This window comes from Xyrauchen texanus, chromosome 12 (genome assembly GCF_025860055.1).
Source record: "Xyrauchen texanus isolate HMW12.3.18 chromosome 12, RBS_HiC_50CHRs, whole genome shotgun sequence".
NCBI classification, from domain to species: Eukaryota; Metazoa; Chordata; class Actinopteri; order Cypriniformes; family Catostomidae; genus Xyrauchen; species Xyrauchen texanus.
In genome coordinates this window covers 32,776,296-32,791,539 of record NC_068287.1, presented here as the reverse complement: position 1 = coordinate 32,791,539, position 15,244 = coordinate 32,776,296, and the positions used below count along the sequence as shown (strand labels likewise).

General features: G+C 38.0%; 1 protein-coding gene across 3 annotated transcripts in view; it reads left to right on the top strand.

The window, feature by feature from the left end:
- LOC127653126 (mitochondrial Rho GTPase 1-A-like) overlaps nucleotides 1-15,244 on the top strand; it is a 29,919-nt gene that overhangs the window by 3,522 nt on the left and 11,153 nt on the right. For 2 of the 3 annotated variants that reach the window (XM_052139671.1, XM_052139670.1), the window contains exons 7-19: nucleotides 666-774; nucleotides 5,156-5,257; nucleotides 5,510-5,608; nucleotides 6,494-6,602; nucleotides 6,702-6,822; nucleotides 7,040-7,124; nucleotides 10,648-10,793; nucleotides 11,349-11,449; nucleotides 11,545-11,675; nucleotides 11,773-11,856; nucleotides 11,942-12,064; nucleotides 12,327-12,529; nucleotides 14,586-14,708. In XM_052139671.1, the coding sequence (XP_051995631.1) occupies nucleotides 666-774; nucleotides 5,156-5,257; nucleotides 5,510-5,608; nucleotides 6,494-6,602; nucleotides 6,702-6,822; nucleotides 7,040-7,124; nucleotides 10,648-10,793; nucleotides 11,349-11,449; nucleotides 11,545-11,675; nucleotides 11,773-11,856; nucleotides 11,942-12,064; nucleotides 12,327-12,529; nucleotides 14,586-14,708 (1,536 nt within the window). The remainder of the gene's footprint in view (nucleotides 1-665; nucleotides 775-5,155; nucleotides 5,258-5,509; nucleotides 5,609-6,493; nucleotides 6,603-6,701; nucleotides 6,823-7,039; nucleotides 7,125-10,647; nucleotides 10,794-11,348; nucleotides 11,450-11,544; nucleotides 11,676-11,772; nucleotides 11,857-11,941; nucleotides 12,065-12,326; nucleotides 12,530-14,585; nucleotides 14,709-15,244) is intronic. The other variant, XM_052139668.1, reaches the window with a different exon arrangement.

Below are 15,244 nucleotides of genomic sequence, written 5' to 3'. Positions count from 1 at the left end.
GAAAAGAGAGCTGCCTGTCACTGTGTCATTCTTTTAACTTAACATGTTGAGTTTTTTATAAAAATGTGCAAAATATGCTAACATAACTGTACCATGTACTGTATATTTGCATATTGCAATTTTATCTGATAGGCTGCTAGTGGAAGTGCATCAAATAGCATTACAAATTTAACAGTGTTTCCATGTGCTCCCTGAACAACACTTTCTGTGTGTCCCCAGTCACTACAGTATACTAACTCAGTGTTAAGTGGCAATTTCTTTAGCAGTTAAAGGTGAAGTGTCTAATTGTTTAATGTTAAAAATATTTTCTCTTACCCCAGATTTATTTGCAGGGACTACTATAAGTAACCAATACTTAGGTTGACTTACTCAAAGAGTGTAAACTTTGATGCTCTCTGGCCCTGACAAACATTGCTTTGTTTGTCCGAATGGACCAACATTTCAATGTCTGGCTCAACCAATGTGTGAGTTTGGAGCAGGACTACCAGTTTGTCCGAACATTGAAAAATGGGGTTTTAGATGGCCTGAGTGCTTTGAAACAATCATTATTTTTGGTTGGGTTCCACTAGTGAAGCAGAAATTGCACACTTCACCTTTTAAGCATTGTGTCTTTGAAACATTAAAATGTACTTGTTTTAAATTAGTTTTTTTAAACGCTGTCACAGAGTACCATTGATCCTGGTGGGGAATAAATCTGACCTGGTGGAGCACAGCAGCATGGAGACCATCTTGCCCATCATGAATCAGTACTCTGAGATAGAGACCTGTGTGGAGGTGAGAGATGCACTCAGTCTAAAAGACATCACGTCTTTTATACCGTTTTGTATTGAACACTTGAATAAGACATTCGTTTTAGTGTTATGTTTTACCTTAAGATGCTTCTAAGTTTGATGATGCAGATACATGTTGTACACACCTGTCAGCGCTTCAGTGTATAAGACACTGAGTGTGCGCAGAGGGACAGTAGTAAGATGGAGGAAAGTGACATCACTCTCTGGGTCATGTGTATGTCACTCACTCCTGTTGCACTAGTGGCATTGATTTCCGTCTAAAAGAAGAGACAGTCAGTGAATGCAAATTAAATCATTATCAAGTTAATCCACCATTACTTCTATTTTATTTTAACTGGGTTCCTATAAAAGACAAAAGGGCCATTGTTTTTATTTATTTTTATATTTTCTCCCCAATTTGGAACGGCCAGTTCCCAATGCGCTCTAAGTCCTCGTGGTGGCGTAGTGACTTGCCTCAATCCGGGTGTTGGAGGATGCATCTCAGTTGCCTCCACGTCTGAGACGTCAATCCGTGCATCTTATCACGTGACTTGTTTAGCGTGTTACCGCAGAGACATTGTGCGTGTGGTGGCTTCAAGCTATTCTCCGTGGCATCCACGCACAACTTGCCACGCGCCCCACCGAGAACGAACCACATTATAGCGACCATGAGGAGGTTACCCTATGTGACTCTACCCTCCCTAGCAACTGGGCCCATTTGGTTGCTTGGAAGCCTGGCTGGAGTCACTCAGCTCGCCCTGGATTCGAACTTGCAACTCCAGTAGTGGTAGTCAGCGTCTTTACTTGCTGAGCTACCCAGGCCCCATCAATAGGGCCATTGTTGAGAGTAAAAAAAAAAAAATTTGAATTAATTTTTTTGTTTGGTGTGTTCTGGAAAAAAAAAAAACATACATTTGTCGGTTCATTTATTGAAGTAAAATTCCGGGTTCAATACAATACCCGCATAATGTTGTTTACCACAAAATTATTATAAAAAAAATAAATAAAAAAAAAAAGAAGCAAAAATCTGGGTTCCAGTCAGGCACTTGCAGTGAAAGTGAATGGGGCCAATCTGTAAATGTTACAATACTCACGGTTTCAAAAGTATAGCCACAACACTAAAACAATATGCATGTAGGGTGATGATATCTCTTTCTAATCAACACACAACACACAAGTTTTAACAGAAGTATTGTAAGTGCTTTTATAAAATTATAAGCTTGACATTTCTGCCTTTAAACATCACTACCTCACTGTAACCTTGATTTTTGCTTTTTTTATTGAAAAGGAGTGACTAGTCTAACAAAAATTTTGTGGTAATCAACATAATGCTGTCGATTGAGCTATAATTGTATTCCTTTAAGCTTTTATTATATAAGAAGGGTTTGTTTAGAAGTAGTAGTAAAATTAAGAGTAAAGGAAACTTTGAATTTATTAAAAGAGTAAAGGAAACTTTTAATTTATTAAAGCTGCACTATGTAACTTTGTGCTCTAGCGACATCTGTGGTTGAAACTTAAAAGAGGAACACATTACGCAAGTTGTGTTTTGGCACTGCTCTTGTGGCAGATTAATTTCATCCACCTGGACAACGCCTGTGATCATGACTGGAGCCGGAGTCATAATGTGCTATTTTCATGTTGATGTTATGTTACACAATAAACATTTCAAACTGAAATTTTACTTGCTTTGATGAAGATAGTGAACACTCTTTACATATTTCAGAAAAAAAAAAAATCATTTTATACTTACAGCGCTTTTTTAACACTACACTCAAAGTGCTTTTACATAGAGAACAGGGGACTCTCCTCAGTTACCAGTATATTTAATAGGATTATTCAAGGGTTTTATCTACTTAGAATGTTTGTATTTTACTACAATTATAAATGTAAGAGGTAAAACTCATGTTATGGTTGATACAATTTTAATTGAAGACTTTATTTTTATATTATATTATATTGTACAGCCTCAGTTGATAATGCAAGTGAATCATATACTACAATAATACAGTTGAAGAACTTTACATACACTTAGGGGGCTTTCACACTTGGTTCGATTGCCTGTTCCGAACCCGAGTTCGATTGCTCCCCCCTGCCCCCGATGGACTGTGTTCACATTATATATTTGTATCCGAACCGTGGTACGCTTGCGTCATCAAGCTGCAGCTGGTGCGTAATCGTGTTGCTTGATAACCGCGAAATGAAAAGGCGTCAAAAGGACATTTACTTTGTGCATGACGTGAGTAATTTTTCAAATAAATTGTTTACAGACAGATTGTTTCCCTTTTAATTGACCATCACAATTCAAGTGGGTCAGAAGTTTACAACAAATAAGTTAACTGTGCCTTTAAGAAGCTTGGAAAATTGCTGAAAATTATGTCAAACCTTTAGACAGTGAGCCAATTAACTTCTGATAGAAGGTGGACTGAATTGGAGGTGTACCTGTGGATGTATTTTAAAGCCTACCTTCAAACTCAGTGCCTTATTGCTTGACATCATTGGAAAATCAAAAGAAATCAGCCAAGACCTAAAAAAAAATTGTGGACCTACACAAGTCTAGTTAATCCTTGGAAGCAATTTCCAAATTCCTACAATAGTATGCAAGGATAAACACCATGGGACCATGCAGCCATCATACCGCTCAGGATGACGACGCTTTCTGTCTCTTAGAGATGAATATAGTTTGGTACGAAAAGTGCAAATCAATCCCAGAACAACAGCAAAGGACCTTGTGAAGATGCTGGAGGAAACAGGTAGACAAGTATCTATATCCACAGTTAAATTAGTCCTATATCGACAACCTGAGAAGCTGCTCAGAAAGGAAGAAGCCACTGCTCCAAAACCACCATAAAAAAGCTAGACTACAGTTTGCAAGTGCTTGTGGGGACAAAGATCTTACTCTTTGGTGTTTGGCTATAATGACCATCGTTATGTTTGGTGGGAAAAGGGTGAGGCTTGTAAGCTGAAGAACACTATCCCAGCCATGAAGCATGAGGGTGGCAGCATCAAGTTGTGGGGGTGCTTTGCTGCAGGAGGGACTGGTACACTTCACAAAATAGATGGCATCATGAGGAAGGAAAATTATGGGGATGTATTGAAGCAACATCTCAAGACATCAGCCAGGAATTTAAAGCTCTGTCAAAAATGGGTCTTCCAAATGGACTATGACCCCAAGCATACCTCCAAAGCTGTGGCAAAATGGCTTAAGGACAACAAAGGCAAGGTATTTGAGTGGCCATCACAAAACCCGGACCTCAATCTGAGGTCAAAGCAAGCAAGGATGCCTACAACCTGATACAGTTACACCGGTTCTGTCTGGAGGAATGGGCAAAATTCCAGCAACTTATTGTGAGAAGATTGTAGAAGGCTATCCAAAACATTTGACACAAGTTAAACAATTTAAAAGCAATGCTACCAAATACTAACAAAGTATATGTAAAATTCTGACCCACTGGGAATGTGACGAAAGAAATAAAAGTTGAGAAAAATTATTCTCTGTACTATTATTCTGACGTTTTAAATTATTAAAATAAAGTAGTAATCCTAACTGACCTAAGACAGGGAATGTTTTCTAATATTAAATGTAAGGAATTTTGAAAAACAGAGTTTAAATGTATTTGGTTAAGGTGTATGTAAACTTCTGACTTCAACTGGACGTCTATGCAATGCTCACAATAACACTGTAAACTAAAACGTAAAATTAAGGTTCGATAATGATTGGGATAAAATATACTTTATTAAACATGAAAATAATGTGCTTATATATGTAAAATATCAATTACAAGAAGTCAATTTCATTAGTTATTCATATTATACATGTCACAGTAACTTTCGACAACTTCAATTCATTGCGATCGGTTAACTCACGAGTAATGTTCGGTTCATAAAAGCATAACAAGCAATATAAGCTTAAGCAACTCCACCATAAAATATTTCCAAGCATTTTGGCAGGTAAACAACTTCACCATCTAGACTGCAGCGAGACAGATCTGAACAGCGTAGTTTCCCCAGTACTGATAATTTTTATAGACTTACTGTTGTAAATTGGGGTAAGGTAAGGACATTGTTATGAACCCTGATTGTTTATGTACTCAATCAATAATGACAATTTGTTCATTTTTAACCAAGAAAATCTTGCATAGTGCAGCTTTAAGTAAAAAAGTACTTTAGTTTAGGATTTTCTGCCTCATGAATTAAAGCTTACATTTGAATGCAGTTCTTTACTTTGAAGTCAAGTTGAGTCATTTTTATTTTTATAGCTCTTTTCACAAGACAACGTTTCAAAGCAGCTTTATAAAGTCTTGAAAATATGTCAGACATGAACCAAGGTCAGATGTGTTTTCCTGATGCAATGTTCATTTAATGGCTTTATTTTTTCTTTTTTTAAGTGTTCAGCCAAAAACCTGAAGAATATCTCAGAGTTGTTCTACTATGCCCAAAAGGCCGTTCTACACCCAACCGGACCTTTATACTCCCCTGAGGAGAAAGAGGTAAGGAAACAATTCAGATTATGCCTGTAGAGCTATTGGGGCTGTTATCAGGACCACCGAATATCTGAATAGAGAATATGAGGCACCGCAATTGCCTTTGTTTTACTGTATTGGCTCTCACCATAATACTACCTGTTGGTTTTTGTCAAATGGAGATTACAGCATTAAGTGTTCGATTTGAAGTATTGGTTGTATTGCTGAATCAAAACACCCACATGCATTGATATTTTTTGTTTCTTTTTTTATCTCCAGATGAAGCTATCTTGCATCAAAGCACTTACTCGCATTTTCAAAATATCTGACTTGGACAATGATGGCATTCTTAATGACAATGAGCTTAATTTCTTCCAGGTAAGAGAAGTTTGCTTTAAAGATGTCATGAAATCAAAATTGACACTATTTATTTTCTTAATGCATGTTACTGGTCTTATTGTGAATGATTCATCCGTGCAGATTAGTTTTTATGTTTTAAAAAAATGTCCTCTTAATCCTTTAATGAAAATTTTGTAATTTGCTCTTCTGCTGATATGACTGACTCTTCTGACAAATGTGGCACCACGTATCAGTTAAGTCAATAATTAAAAGTTTGTCTTGACAAACCTGCCATCAAAGCAGCAAACGCAGATTTCGAAAGAGGAGGAATAATGGCGAATTTGACCAGAGGCTATTACTTCTGAATGATACTCGAATCGGATGCAGTGGCTAGAGATTATTTATATTTATTTATGTTTAGTGTACTGTGATTCAAAACGTTGAAATATTGTGATCTTTTACTTTCTCATTCATCTACATTGGACTTGCTCAACAGCTCCAGCCTCGCTGTAAGTAAATACTGCTGTGTGCGTTTGTGGGCTGGTTATGGATTAACGTTGACAGAACATCGTTCGGTTCTCAAGTGGGTGGAAAAACTGGTTTCTCATGGTAACTCTGGCATGAGCAGTATGATGGAAAGTGGTGCGTGTGCGCTGGATTATAAACAAACCTTTTTTTTAAATAGAGATGCATTTTCAATTAGTCCACAGTATGTGTAAATGGTGAGCTTTCAAATTTGAGTAAAAAATTGCAGGCAGCAATCAAAAAATGCCCCTGAGTTGAAGGTTTATGTCTGACACTGCTTTACACTGAAAAATAGTTTGAGGTTGTTGGGCTGATGTCGTTTTCTTATTGCACATTACCGAGTGCAGAGGATGATATGCTCTGGCAGCATGGTTGATAATTGGTCATCCTATCTTGCAGAGAACTTGCTTTAACATACCCCTGGCACCTCAAGCCCTGGAGGATGTTAAGAATGTTGTGCGGAAAAATATGTCAGATGGAGTAAAGGACAACGGCCTCACACTGAAGGGTGAGCTGATAAGAGTGACAAGTAATGTTGCCACTGTTATTTCCTTTGCCCTGTGTGTGTATGTCTCTGACTTGTCTATGTATATTATTTTTCTGCCAGGCTTTTTGTTCCTTCATACACTCTTTATTCAGAGAGGAAGGCATGAGACCACATGGACCGTGCTTAGGAGGTTTGGTTATGATGATGACCTGGACCTGACCCAAGAATATCTGTTTCCCTTGTGAGTCCCAGCCCATATCTTTTCAACACTAACTGATGGGAAATAGCTTATAGATTGATTGTTTCTGTAGTGTGGAATTGCATATTTCCCGTGTATACACCAAATATTTTCCAGACAAATGTCTTACTGCCCAGTTTGGAAAGAAACAGAAACAAAGTTTCCCTTTTCAGTTTCTAATCAGGTCAGATACATTTTTAACATTAATTTGATTTCCCAGATTCAAAATACCTCCAGACTGCACCACAGAGCTGAACCACAACGCATACCTCTTCCTCCAGATTGTCTTTGATAAGCATGACAAGGTGAGCTCCACAAAATGTCATTCAGTTTCCCAATTAGCTGACTTTGAAAAGAACAGTTGAAACTGCTATATGATAAAATGCCTAGACATTTAAAAAAATAAAAAAAATTATGTGTTATGTAATACAAAGGTATTTTTTTACAACATCATCTTGTTGATGGACGTGTTTGGGGCCAAATACGTGTTCTTGAATTCAAAACCATTAAGACGCAGTGCACTGGAATAGAATACAGGTCTCAAGACTCGTATTTAAAAGACTCAATAATAAGACTTATTATTTATCAATTAACATCATACAAAGTCCAGTAAACATAAAAAAAGCTAACTCAATATTTGGTGTGGCCACCTTTGCCTTTAAAACAGCCCCAATTCTCCTACGTACACCTGGATACAGTTTTTCTTGGTTGTTGGCAGAATGGATGTACCAAGCTTCTTGGACAATTCACCACAGTTCTTCTATTTATTTAGGAATCTTTTCTATCTGCAAAACTAATGTTTGGCAGTCTAAAATGTATTTTTCCAATGACACACTAAAGCTGAAGATATAAATAACAGTCTTTTTTATAAAGACAAAATGTTTATTAAACATTTTAAGTGCCTAAAACTTTTACACAGCATCAACATTTAACCCCCATTATTACCCCTCCTCCTCCCAATGCCACCCTGACCCTCAACAAACATTCCTGTGGTCACATATAAGTATATACACACAAAGAAATACAATAATAATCACACACATTAACAACTTTACCTCTCTCTCTCCACTGCCCCTCCCCGAGATCCCTCCAAGACTGGCAAATATTTGCCCCAATTCCCCACAAATTAGTTGAAATTCCATACTCATCTAGATGACCCTTCTTTGAAAGCCGCCACCCTCCCCATCTCCGGTCACCACTCCTGAAATGGGGGCGCTCCAGCTGACTTCCATCCCATTAAAACAATTTGTCTGGTGATCATGACACTGGTTAGGACCCAATTTTTTTTTGTGTTTATTCCCTATATTGATGACCGCCCCATCGCCTAAAATACAGAGTCTTGGGCAAAATTAAATTTGAGTGCCAATACGTCACACATAATACTCTGAACCTTCAACCAAAATTCTTGGATCTTAACACGCCACCAAAAAACATGGGTTGTGTATCCATCTTCTGATTGGCATTGCCAGCAGGTGTTTGTGTCTTGACAATCTAGAGGGGGTCCAATAGAATGTAAAATCTTGAATTGAATAAGGCGCACCCTTGCATCTCTAGATGCACTCTTGATGTTTTTTAGAATCCTAGCCTACACTCCCTCCTCCAATACCAAGTTTAAATCTTTCTCCCATAATCTCTTGATAGAAGATGAAGCTCTGTCCCCCAGACTCTGAATTATCAGGGAGTAATACACTGATGCCTCATTACCTTTTCCAAAAGCAGTAATCACTTCTCCCAGAGTATCTGCCGCATTAGGGGGGTGTATGCTACTCCCAAAAATAGTACAGAGCAGGTGGCGCAGCTGTAAATGCCTAAAGAACTGAGATCTGAGTGTCCTAAAATGTTTAACCAAATTTTCAAAGGATCTCTACACTCCACTCTCATATAGGTCACCGAGTGTAATAACCTCCCTCACAATCCACTCTGACCAGCAGAAAGGGAACTTATTAATACATCATTTTGGGTTCAGCCATATGCCCATCATGGAAATAAATATCCGAATAAACACACTGGACACTTTTGTTCATACCGAGTGCAAATGCGAGATAACTGGGTGTAGCTTAACTTCTCCAATTAGTTGGATAGAAAGGCTTTGCAATGGCAAAATAGGGGCAGGAACTTCCTGATCAATACAAAAACAGGAAGGTGCTCTCTCAAGTGAAAGCAATCAATGAGCCAAATGTCTGAGACCGTATGCATAATAATAAAACAAAATCTTGGGTAGGCCTAGCCAACCTTTGTCAATCGGCCTATGCAACTTACTGAAATGTAATCTGGGACATTTACCATTTCAAATGAAGGACTTCACTATGATATCAAATTGCTTGAAATAAGAAAGGGGGACATCTATAGGGAGAGACTGTAGCAGGTAGTTGAATTTTGGGATACAATTCATTTTAATAACATTAAGCTTCCCATTCATGGATGAATGTAATGAAGCCCAATTGCCCACATCACTCGAAAAACTTTTTATTAAAGGTTCAAAATGAATTCTTACTAAATCACACAAATTTGTTGGGAATAAAATACCCAAATACTTAATGCCCTGTTTGGGCCACTGGAAGGTGCCTGGCTGAAAAGTATTTACTGGGTAGTACGCTGTCAGAGCTAAAGCTTTGGATTTAGACCAATTAACTTAGAAAAGGAATTAATAATTCTGTGGAGGCAAAGCATAGATCTAGTAGGGTCAGAGACGAATAATAAAATCTATAAAATAATAAAAGCATATGTGCCACACCTCCCGCCACTACCCCTAGAAAATCATTCTCCCTTTTTAATGCGGCTGCTAATGGTTCCAGGGCAAGACCGAACAATCAATCATGTTGTCATCAATGTTAGGTGTGGAAATATTAGCTAAAATAAGACTTTGACCCTGAATTTCTGCTAAAACAATAATGACACTTCCTAATTTATCTTTAATCTGTTTCAGATATTTGAATTTTTGATGCTTACTTCTCAGTGTAATGACTGCTCTTACTTTGGCAGCTCTAAAGAACTTTTTCAGCTTCATGCAGGGAAAGATACATTTCTTGAAGAAACACTATATCATATTTCTTACACTTAAGAAGAGAAATAACATTCCTTTTTATGGGTTCCCCAACCCATTCACATTGCACGTGGAGAGACAATCCACTCATTTTAACATTTTACATTTTGACCCTAATAAAAAAACAAACATTTTGTGTCAAAAACAAAATGATAAAGACCACATTCCAACATTAGTGCAACAATCAATTTTTCCTGATTTGCCTCACGAACAAGTGGCTTTTTTTGTGGCTGCACAGCTTTTTAGTCACAATCCTGTAAGTTCTCGTTGCATTGTGCGTATGAAAATGCTCTTACTTTCACTAATAAACATAGCCGTGAGTTCTTCTGTTGATTGTTTACGATGTGACATCAAGCGTTTTAGTGATCACCGATCACAATCATTCAAGATTTTTTTTTATCGACAACATTTCTTCTGTGAAGCTGATGTTTCACCACTATGCTTCCAGGTTTTAATAATGCGTTGGACAATTTTTAACCCAATTCCATTGATTTCAGCAATCTCCTTAGTTGTTTTCTTTGCTTGATGCAGGCCGATAATTTGCCCCTTGTCTCTTCTGACATGGTTGTTTTAAGAAATGAGAAGCTACACACTGCATAAGCTAGGGTTAAAAGCAACATATTAATCACTACAATAATGAACCAATCATAGGCTCTTAAGTACCTGCTTATTGAAATCCAAACTGCAGCATTTTTTGGCCAGGCAGTGTAATTAAAATGGACCCCTTATACATGGTTTAACTGCCCTCTTTTCTGTTTTTTTTCCCCCCTAAACTTGTGTGTCAGGATCGAGACTGTGCCCTGTCTCCAGATGAGCTGAAAGACTTATTCAAGGTCTTTCCTTACATGCCTTGGGGCCCTGATGTCAGCAACACGGTCTGCACCAGTGAGCAGGGCTGGATCACTTACCAAGGCTACCTTTCCCAGTGGACGTGAGTGCTTCCCTCATTCTATATTGCTTAGACATGGGGATGTTATCAACCATATTATGTTAGTCGTGTGCATGGTCATAGTTCTCCAATGAAGTAATTTGCAAGCTTGTTATAGTTTTGCAACTTCAAGTTTTAATGTTAATACTGTTTTTAATTTTCCTCAATTTCAGATTAGTTTTAGCTAGTTTCATAAATGGTTTTGCTAGTTACAGTTTAGTTTTATTTTGTGGACAATTTTGTTTTTATATATTTTAATTTCAGTTTTAGAAATGATTGTTTAGGACTTAAAGGGACACCTCCAGAGTTATACAAAAATTAAGAAGTCAGATTTTTTTTCCCCAAATACATCTACACATCACAGCTTCAATCACTTTGCACTTCTCTGAGCATTTCAGAAGTTTGGTTTTAGCACAATCATGGAAATAGTCTCACAGGACTCACTAGCCATCTTTCACATCCCTATCATCATTATCAGTATCAGCTAAGCTCACATGCCATATCGCAATCTGCAGATATTACAAATTAACCTTGGTAGTTTTGTCACCTCTATCTTAGGCTAACAACATATCTGGATGTGCAACGCTGCTTGGAGTACCTGGGTTACCTTGGTTACTCCATTATTCAAGAACAGGAGTCACAAGCAGCAGCTATAACAGGTAAGAGAGTTAAATCAAGATCAAGTCTGTATTGTTGATAGGGTCTGGTTAATCCATGTTTTGTGTGGTCTATTGATTTGTCCTCCCATGTGCAGTCACCAGGAATAAGCGCATTGACCTGCAGAAAAAACAAACCCAACGAAGTGTTTTCCGCTGTAACGTCCTTGGAGCTCGAGGCAGTGGTAAAAGTGGTTTTCTGCAGTCTTTCCTGGGCAGGAATCTGGCGGTGAGTACAGATTCTCACAAAAGCAAATGGCTTCTCAATTAAATGGTTAAATGGTTGGATGGTTGCTTGGTTGATTTTCGCCATTTTCACATTTCAGCATCAGAAGAAGATAAGAGAAGACCACAAATCTTACTATGCCATTAGCACCACTTATGTTTATGGGCAGGAGAAATACTTGCTTGTAAGTATTGCTTGAGTACTTGCTTGATATATTATCATCTTCATGTCTTGCCACTATTGTTGACCTCCCCCCCCCCCACCCTCAGTTGCATGAGATGCTTCCAGACTTTGAGTTCCTCTCTGAGGCTGATCTGGCCTGTGATGTTGTTTGCCTGGTGTATGATATCAGCAACCCTCACTCTTTTGAGTACTGTGCTAAAGTCTACAAGGTGAGCAAGTTTTATATTTACTGGAAAGACCTTTGCAATAACAAAAAGCATCATGAGTTTTTGACTGTGGTTGGACCTTGATATTTTAATTAATCAAATTATCTTGGAGTACCATGAATTGACCATTGGAAATTAATTGGGCAATTATTAAGTGTCTTGATTATTGCTAAGAACCTCCTTTCTTAGATTCTGCTTAACACATTATGCTGGTTGAGGGTATTTTTAACTTTTATTGAACCCTAATATCAATGTCCATTTACAGAAATACTTCATTGACAGCAAGACCCCATGTGTAATTATTGCTGCGAAGTCAGATCTGCATGAATCCCGTCAGTACTACAGTCTGTCACCATTGGACTTCTGCCGAAAACACAAACTTCACCCGCCTCAGCCATTCACGTGCAATACAGCCGAAGCACCCAGCAAAGACATCTACACCAAACTTGCCACCATGGCCATGTATCCGTGAGTACAGCCTAACTTTGCCCTCTTTAACAATCTGCCCCTTTGTTTACTCTTTCTGTTAGATTGTCTCTTGTGTGTCTGAGGTTTTCTGTTTGTGCTTTTAAAGATTTAAGGTGTCGTAGTAGGCAACTGCGTTTTAATGCTGGATATTGGGCATTGTTGTGGTGCAGTATTCAGAGACACTTATTTCAGCTATTACATTATTTTTTCTGTAGTCTTTATTGCATAATTATTGCACAGTTGCAGGTAGAATTGGTGTTCTGTATAGGCTGGAGAGTTATTTCCCAAGTTATTGTATAGGGACTTTGTTTTCAGTAGTAACTAGATTAAGCCAGACTTTACGGTAACATTTCATTGATGGTCTGAAGTCTGGACCTGAATAATTAATTAAATAAGTAATTAAACACAGTAATAATAAGTATATTATGTTTTTTTTTTTTTGGAAATCAATTCCTTGGAGAGAACTAAATGCAGAAACTTGCCATCAATTTTGATGGGCTTCAATGGACTATATAATGCCATTCTATCTTTGCTGTGTTGTGCCAGGTTTTTAGGAATATTTCCTTTTTGAAGCTCTCTTGTTTTGTTGAGAAATTATGTTTCAAGGCTTGCCAGCATGATATACCTTTCCTTTCCTACTGTTTTCAGCCTTTCTTTTCCTACATTATTCTTTTGCGTGTTGTGTCTATAGGTAGTTTTTATTTTACAAAATGCTGCTCCCAGCAATGTATTTTTCTTTTCCATACAAGTATATCACAAACTATTTTATTAAGGCGGTCATCTTTTATTTAAATTAATAAAATACTGAATACATCAACATTTGTTGAGTTAAGCCCTAAGTCCAAAACAGTACATTATTGTTGCAGACAAATAAATGGTATCACTTTACTATAAGATTTTATTTGTTAACATTAGTTAATGCATTAGTTATCATGAACTAACAATGAACAATATATTTTTTATGGACTTTTTTCATTTTAGTTAATAAAAATACAATTGGCCATTGTTAGTTATTAGTGCATTTTAAAAATGTGTTACTTTATGTTGAAAGTAACATTAATCAAGATTAATAAATGCTTTAAAGCTAATGTTGTTAACTAAGGTAAACAAATGGAATGTTATTGTAAAGTGTTACCACAAATTATTATAATAATTTCATGCCACGTTTTAAGGATGCCGTGTCAAGTTTAAAAGTTGTTTAACTTTTACTTAAATGCATCTCAAGATGTTTTGTTCCATTCTGTTGTGCTCCGTCTAGCTGTTTTTAATGCAAAGTGTGCCCTGAGTGAACAGCCCCTTACTCATTCCATGCTGCCTGCTCTCAGCAAGTTCGGTGAGGCACATTACCTAAAGTTAGCAGCTGTTACAGGGCTGATTATGGACTCGCATTTAAGTGGTACTTGGAGCTTGAATGTCTCCCAATTTTTATCCCAATTTGGAATGCCCAATTCTCACTACTTAGTAGGTCCTCGTGGTGGCGCAATTACTCAATCCGGAATGCGGAGAAAAAGTCTCAGTTGCCTCCGCTTCTGAAGACCATCTTATCACATGGCTTGTTGTGAATGACACCGCAGAGACTTTGCATGTGGAGGCTCATGCTACCCTCTGCGATTCACACACAACTTGCTACATGCCCCATTGAGAGCGAGAACCACTAATCGCAACTACAAGGAGGTTACCTCATGTGATTCTACCCTCCCTACCCAGGCCAATTTGGTTGCTTAGCAGACCTGGCTGGAGTCACTCAGCACACCCTGGATTCCAACTTGTGACTCCAGGGGTAGGGGGCATGATTCATTCAGTTAATTGCATTATTTTTAAAAAATATGTAGTTAATCAAACTTTTTGATAGCCATCTATTTTACATATAGAGCAGGTGTTTTTGTCCTTTATTGTTTCCTGTGCTTACTTCCTCCACCCCTGCATCTCCAAGCCCTATTTACCCTTGCCAGAGAGGAGGGGCTGGAGCAGCAATCGAGGATCAACTGTGGATTCCAACTGTCCTGGAACTACGTCACATGACACTGACTCATCCTGTCTGTGTGTATTTCTGCAGCCACGCCAAGTTACGCTGCATGTGCACCTGCAACATGTGTTCCTTTTGCATCTGTCCCAACCTCCTGAACTCTGAGCTGGTGCGCTCTGTAAAGGCCAAACTCTACAGTGCTGTTCTGAACAGGTCTATAGCCCTAAACCCCCCATTCTCCCTCTCTGCGGGGCCTGCTTTAACCTTGACTTTGTAACACCTTGGCCTTCTCTCTTACCTGCTGTTCACCTCTCAGATTTACATTGCATATCCACAGAGGGATATTAAGAAATATTCTGGGTATCTTTACAAGAGAATGGCACTTTTTATAAGGCCTGGTTACATTTAGTCTTAAGTTTAAGGTATAGTTCACCAAAGAGAAAACATTTTGTCAATGACCATGTTTACAAACACTTAATAAAACTGTTTATTCCAGGGTTTTCGCAGAAAGCGGACATCTAAAACGTTGTGTAAATGAGAATGCCCGATTTCCTTCCGACTATTAAGGGAATAAGATAAAACGGTTTAACATACCTGAGTTTCTCCCGGAGAATGCAGCTTTTTGTGATCATGTAAAAGCTTAAGCGGTGTTCTAACAGGTTTATGAAGAGTGTGCATGTGCGTGAACAGACAGGGTAACTAACGTCATAGGATCAAAATCAACATTTCAGTTGGAGAAGTACACACTA